The sequence below is a fragment of the Montipora capricornis genome, chromosome 4 (genome assembly GCF_036669925.1).
Source record: "Montipora capricornis isolate CH-2021 chromosome 4, ASM3666992v2, whole genome shotgun sequence".
Taxonomy (NCBI): domain Eukaryota; kingdom Metazoa; phylum Cnidaria; class Anthozoa; order Scleractinia; family Acroporidae; genus Montipora; species Montipora capricornis.
Genome location: NC_090886.1, coordinates 5,800,220 through 5,807,719, shown reverse-complemented (window position 1 = coordinate 5,807,719; position 7,500 = coordinate 5,800,220). Strand labels below are relative to the sequence as shown.

Genomic DNA, 7,500 nt, shown 5'->3' with positions numbered 1-7,500 from the left:
CATTGGGTATACTTTCGTTAACCGCTGCAAAATAAAGATCATTCCATGCTTCCCAGTTAGCATTAATGTCCTGTTGTTCTAACGTAAAATACCAAGGTGAATAACTGAACAGAGATCTTAGATGGTTCCAGTCTGCCTTGCTAAACGCATAATTTTCTTTCGTTGAGATCCGTTGTTGGTAGGGACGAGTGTTTACGGTAAATGTTATTGAATTATGGTCAGAGAAAGGTTCACTGACTTCCAAGTTATTTATCAGGTCGATGTTTGTCGTCAGTACTAGGTCTAATATGTTATTTTCGCGGGTAGGCTCGTCAACCATTTGATACAAGAAATTGTCTTTAATTATATCGGACAGAAGGTGGTGATGCTCAGATGATTTTGTAGGATGGCTCGTAGTCCAATCAAACTCACTTAGGTTAAAGTCGCCAGTGATGAGAAGATCTGTGGTTGTAATAGAAGAAAGACATGACCGAAGGTCTTCAAAGGGCTTCAAGTCACTATTAGGTGGCCTGTAAAATGTCCCAATCGTTAATTTCTTCTCGCCGTCAGCAATTATATCAACAAAGAGTAACTCGGAAGGTAGATCTTGATGTTCTCGTATTGAGGTGATCATGCCTTTCTTCGTCGCTATCAAAACACCACCGCCATGTCTAGCTCCATTACCAGCGCGGTCTTTCCGATAAACTGTGTAATCGCTGCCGATGACCTCCTCACTTGAAATTGAACAGTCTAAATGTGTTTCAGTTAGAACAACGATATCTGCTTGAGTATTAGCCAGTTCCAGTTGTAGTTTAGCAACTTTGTTGACAATGCTCCTGGCAGTTGTGTAGAATACCTTCAACTTCGAAGTGTCACCCTGTCTTTGAGGTCGTATTGTGCATTCAGGCACGTAACCAGGATTAGTTTTTACGTCGCCACTGCATAGAATCTTGTAAACAGCTGGATTAAATGCACAGGAAGCATTTGAGTAGTATTTAATAGCCTCAAGAGAAACTTTGAACGCTGGAGCCTCTCAAGTTTTCGAACGCAACCACGTGGAACGACAGCGAACACTCCAACATCGACATACGTTCTGAAAAATACTCGTGGCTGAAAAATAATCTTTCCTGATTGTGCACAATGGTAATAATGATCGAGGAAGCCATTGTGCGGAGGAAAATTGCACAGAGAGGCACAGAATATCGCCAGGAGAACGGAAGTCGCTAGAGCATAACCATCCGCCATTATCCCCACTCGAAGTCCCATTACTCAGTAGAATTACTCAGTAGAATTGCTCAACTAGTAGCCCAACTGTTCACCTTTGTGCTCCTTTACATAGAAAAATCTCGATTCCTTTTGGTCAAGACCATACAATCACTCAATCTGAACAAAGTTAAGACGCGGTCTCCTTCGATTGAACGCAACTAGGAAACTTTAGATAGAAGGACGCGGACGACCACAAGTCCAAGTTTACTGAAGTCGTATCTTAGTTGTCTGGCAATTTACATTTATTTTGTACTCAACTCTGCACAGTCTTCAGGTAAAAAAAAATGGAAATGTGACAGTGAAGAATTATTTGAAAGTAAGCTTCTTCAGGGTCTATTTTGTGCTTCATAATTACCGGTCAAAGGTCTTCCGAGAAGGGAATCCTGAATTGTGAGACTGAAATTTATTTAATTGCTCTTGTGTTTCTTGTTTGCACGGACGCAATTAAAACAGGAAGGGTTTATTTTCCTCTGATAGCAAATATTTTGTTTGTTTCAATAATTTTCCAGTTGATAATTATGTGGCTATCCTTGCATACGTATGTTTCATCCCTGCCAAGGGACTCATCAGAGACCTTTCGGCTAACTCGTCAAACATCGCATTTGAAGTCCCGCTAGCATCAAAATGATGGTGGCAATCTGGCCTTGTATCACATAAGGATTCCCAATTGCGTAATCTGCCAATTAACAACTTGAAAAAGTGTAAGAATATCACAATAGATAATGATGTGGCTAGCCTTACATACGTATGTTTTATCTACATTTATGTCCATCCATGCTTCTCTTTCCTTTTGCAGTATTTCGTTTATGTTGTTTAACAGTTTTAAGTGGTTATTGCAATGTTTGATTCTACGTTTTGGGCATTTTGGGAAAAAAAGGAGAGGAAAGCAACTTATTAAGTGCCTAGTCGTTCTAGTGTTGGAGCACTAATTGGGGACACTGTAAACTGAAATTAACAATTAACACAAAGCAAGGCAAATGTTCAGGGGGAAACCAGAGTACCCTGAGAAAAACCTCTTGGTGCAGAGTAGAGAACCGACAAACTCAACTCACATATGACACCGAGTCTGGGAATAGAACCAGAGCCCCATTGGTGGGTGGCGAGTGCTGTCACCATTGCGCCATCCCTGCACCCCAAATCACGGAATTTTATCATCTTGAGTAACTTAGCCCCTTTAAAGAAGAAACGAGTGAGTTTCACTCTAGAGCGTGTTTTGTTATCTTTGAACTGAATTTATTACCCAAGCTTAAAAAAGTAAAAGACCTCAAAACAGGACACGACATTACAAAATAATTCAACGTGTGAACGTGTGAGCCAAAGGGCCATTGCTGGCATGACGTCTGGGTGACCCCTAAAATGGTCTACATCACCCCCTCCCCCCTACTTAAAAAACATTTACTGGAACGCTAACGTTCAATACCGTCAAACTCAGTTCCTTTTGTTTTTGTGCAACACGTATCACAGGAAACCCAGTTTACGCTCAGGGAGCGTCTAGTTTCAGAAGGGTTAGGTTTGTTTGAGGTGTGGCCTGGACCTTTGTCGTTAGCTGTATAAAATTATTTGTTAGCGAATGTTATCACATGGTTTCAGCTCGGTCTTATGACAAATAATTTAGATTATTATTCCACTCTTATGCCATTTTACCATATTTGGTCAAGAGAACGCGCAAAATATGAGACGGTAATACACTGTAGTGTCCCGGTTTGACCGGTTTAGACAAGAGCAAATACGGACGCCTGAGAATTAAGCTTGTCATCGGCTTGTCTCTCGTCATAAACATTTTAAACATTTTATCTAAGCAAGCGGCGACTGGGTGGTCCTAGTGGTTAGGAGTGGTAGCAGGTGAGCAACTAAATGATTGTAAATTCGAGTCCCGAGTCTGATTAGCTGGGTTGTGTTTTAAAAGAAAAATGTTCAATTCCCAGGGTCATAAAATAATGATAATTGTGGTACCAGTCCCAGATTCTACGACTTCCGGAGTTCATATACGAGTCATCAATGTACTTGACATGGGGGCGGTCAAAAGCACTACATTCGAAGACTCTTTCTGGGAAGCTTTATTAAAGTGGCTCTACTTAGAGAATGTGTCCCTTCGTATCGAACAGAAAGAAGCAACAGGTAACATCATAGTTTTAACCGAAGACACTCTGATCATTTCACTGAACGGCTTCGCGCCAGCTGACACTTTCGGCTCAAAATTTTACATTGTTCGCAAGCTAACCAATGAAAAAATTTGAATTTCTGATGTCTCCAGAGCCCTATGTTTTCTTGTGCGAAGGCCCCGCCGGCTAATAGAAAGGATGGGATCTGGGAACGAGAATGACATGGACCTTGTGGCGGCTGCTAGGGGTGCCTTATGGGTACTCTCGGCTTCGATGTCGTGAGCTGCGCCCTTCGCAATTCAGAGCACAGAATGCAAGAACGACTGATTAGAGAAGACATTTATTTATTTCTTTTGTTTTCCCTCGAACGATATATACAGACCTTTTCACCTTGAAGTTAACGGCGAGGGGAAGTCATTGCACTGCCAGACTCACGAAAGGGGCCATCTCGAATGACACTATCTAAAATGTTCACTACAAGCATAGCCTCCAACGCAGATGTTCTTAGGGCTTCGTCACGCGTTCCTCCTCCACGAACGTCTGCTGAAACGAAAACCACTTCCGTTCAACGGCTGTTTGCCCACTATTTAAAGAAACCAATCAGTATTGACTGATTGTGTTATGCATAGCCAATCACATGCTGCGAAAGAGTGCCATACAAATCACGGGTTTACCCAAAACTGGAAAACGGTCTCTGATTGGTTTTTCATTTCAGCAGGGAAAGCACAAGACGTTAGTGGGGAGGAACGCGCGGCGAAGTCCTAAGAACGTCTGCTTGGGAGGCTACTATAAGCAGAGACATTTTACAATCTGAAATTTGGAAATTTGATGTTGTCTTTTCAGACCCGGAAGTGTGATAGCCGACGTGCAGTTGGAAGCTGCCAGTCCAAATGCGAGTGTTGTTCTTGATGTCGTGTCCGGGATGAACAACCTGGGAAATTTTTCACTGGATCGGAATGAAACAAAGATGAAGATTGAACAAGGTACTATGTTCGGTTTTAGAATTCACTTCAATTAAACATGAAGACAATTTTAAAAGGAATCGCTTTCCAATTTGCTTTTATTTTAATTCATCCAAGGATGCAGAGATGCCAACTCCCGGAGATCTAAAATGTGGAGATCTTTTCTTTGCATCACCCTCTTCATTACCAACCCACCACAACCATCAGAAATTGGCACCCCCTCTCTTAAATTAACTCTACCCCTTCCCCAAGTCGCACAAGTTACCCCAGTATTTTGTTGATTTCCAGCCCACACCTTAAAACAAAAACGGGATAAACATACCTTTGTATTCGATACACGAAGTAAGTTTTTTCTTTCATCTTTCTATTGTATTTCTTAGCTGTCTGAATCCAAGGGCTCGTAGCCTAAGAGCTTCTTCTGAATACAAAAAAGTCTGCCGCCATGACAAATCGCCCTACACATAACTTGGCACCGCGCGAGAAAGTGGAAATCCGCGACAACTTGGAAATTTTTTTTCGCACTCTTAATGAAAGTAACGTTAAGGTGCGCCTCGTGAGTCCACAGCATTTTGACCACCGTGATGAAGAATATTAGGGAGCTTTAGCAACGACAACGGCGACGGCAATGAGAACGTCACAAATGTGCATATTTAGTGGGAAAAACAATAAATAGCTTTGCACGCGCTGTATGTGCGTTTTATTTTTGTCCATTTTTTGCCGTCGTCAGCAAAACAACAACGTGAAATAGACAAATTTGAGGTTTTATTGAGGACGTCAGCACTTGGAGATAAATTTTCATTTTCTCCCGTAAACTAAGCGTGACTCATATCAGTTTCATTCTGAGGGACTGCTACACCATTGTCATGTTTAAGAGCTTGGACTAGTCGAGAAGTGATTACAATAACGCAAATTTATGTTTTGAGGTGACGTTCTTGTTGCCGTTCCGTCGTCATTGCTAAAGCTCCCTATTGCTGTCGATAAGAGGACGGACAACGCTGAACCACGTTTGATTTGTAAAGTCTTAACTACTTTTGTCGCTTATTGCAGGGGCACCCAACGAATCTGTTCCTCACATTATCTGTTCCACAGAGGAATATTGCTGGCTGGCAAAAATACAGGTGTTTTGATGATCTGGCTGGGAAATTTTGTCATTGATAGACGTTTTGCCTGGGAATTACTAACTTTTCTAACATTTCAACCCGAGCTGGCTGTAGAGACTCTGAAGACTGAGGAGGACGACTAAAAAAAAAAAAAAAAAAAAAGAACCCTTCCCTCTCCCAGAGAGCGTACTCGTTTCGGATCGAGGGATTTGAAAGCACATGGAATTCTTGGCTGGAAATAATTTGATCAGCTGGCTGGGAAACCAACCAATCTTATCTAGCTGGCTGGGAAATTTCTTGTGTGTCTTGCTGGGAAAAAGGAACAGATAATGTTTTCCCAGCAACACTGAAAAACACCTGAAAATGCCTTCAGAACATTTATTTTCATTAACTGGGGTATAATAATACATTTTACAACAAATTGGTCGTTGGGTGCCCCTGTTATTGTAATGGAGGTACGGTCGTCACTGGATTACCCACCTTTGGATCTCGCATTGGAAATCGCTGAACGCTAAAAGAAGCCGACTTTCTTTAGAAACCCATGGGGGTGTTGAGTTCAGTTCCTTTGTTATTTATAAAAAAAAAATGTTACCTTTTACTGTTTTTGTCCGTAGGAATTCAAAATGTCATTGTCAGTGCGTCCAGTTCAAGGGTCAACGTGAGCGACAGAATAGTGTTGTTCTGCTTTGTGATTGGTGGACCTAACGACTTGAACATCACGTGGTATAAGGCAGGCAAAGTGATTGGCTTAACCCATCGCACCAAAGTCGAGACCATTTTACGTCACTCCAATTTGACCATCAGGGATGTGAGGCCGGAAGATGAGGGAAATTACACCTGTAATGCGGGGTGGGTATTTTTCTGAAAACCGCTGCTTGGCGAGGTAAACTCTGATATCCACCTTTAAAGTATTTTGCTATGACTTCGAAGTTTCTCTTTTGAAGGTGTTGTGTCACGAAATTGCAATTAATTTTGTGTCATTTTACCAATTACTCTCTAGGCAACTTAACGTTAACCCAGAAATTATTTTGAACAGAAATCAAGGGCTTCGTAGACAACAAAATGTCTGGCGAGCATACTTTAGTTAGAAACAACAGGGATAACCTATCTTTGAAAAACTCTTAGGCTGGACAGTTTTCAAAAAGCAAATTGACCTAATCGGCTAATTCGATGTTGTGCTCAATTTAAATCTGCCGGGTTAAGATTCTTCGTGTATTGTATTTGCATTATAATGTAGCATTCACATTTAAATGATAAATGGAAATACCTGGAACAAAGTGTTTGATTTCCCAAACGGCCTAGGGTCTGAATTGGGTAAAACATTGAGTTAGCCGATTTGGTGTATTGCAATCCATTTAAATCTCCCCCAATTTTTGCCATTCCTACTTCGAATCCTTTTGTATTTGCTGTTTTGTTGAAACCTTCTTTCAATATTTTAAATACAAAAGGATTCGAAGCAGAACTGGCAAGATTAATTTTGCGTTTTCCCTGATTTGGTTGCCTGTTCCCCGTCGCTCTATTTGGCTAAATTTGGTGACACAGCTCCTATTATACGCCTCAAAAACTGGCAATCAGTCAATTAACAACGATTGAAATGGGTAGCTAAAGTGTCAGGCTTTTTTCCCTTTTTCTTGTAAGTGTTAGGGAGGCCACTCTCATAAGGACTGTCGCACGACTATCGAATTTGTTTTCATTTTGTACGGTTTTTTCGTTATTTTAGCAAAGGCATTCAGAACAGAGCATCGAATATTTTCATTGAAGTAATTTCCCTGTGCTATCAATTAAACCACAAGCTGTCCTCCAAAGCGAGTTTGGTAAGTATTCATTATGAAATAACAGGCAGGAATTTATGAAATGTACTACATTTAAACTGCGGATATAAAATTTACTGAGAAGCAAGATTCATCGTCTTTGTTATGAGCAAGCTTAAAACAGTGAAAAGAGGCCTTTTTTAAGGAAAACCAGGGTGAAGATAAGAAAAGAGAAAACAAGAGGCAAAAATTGATCAAATTGTGAAAAAGAAAAAAGAAGATAAAGCAGACTATATTTATACCGGTATTTAAGGACCGGTGCCTACTATTGTTATTGCGC

The 7,500-nt window shown here is 40.9% G+C and overlaps 1 protein-coding gene across 1 annotated transcript in view; it reads left to right on the top strand.

Moving 5' to 3' along the window:
• LOC138045347 (uncharacterized) overlaps nt 1-7,500 on the top strand; it is an 89,171-nt gene that overhangs the window by 33,256 nt on the left and 48,415 nt on the right. Inside the window, exons 15-16 of the mRNA XM_068891805.1 lie at nt 4,191-4,330; nt 6,024-6,258. Coding sequence (XP_068747906.1) covers nt 4,191-4,330; nt 6,024-6,258 — 375 coding nt within the window. The remainder of the gene's footprint in view (nt 1-4,190; nt 4,331-6,023; nt 6,259-7,500) is intronic.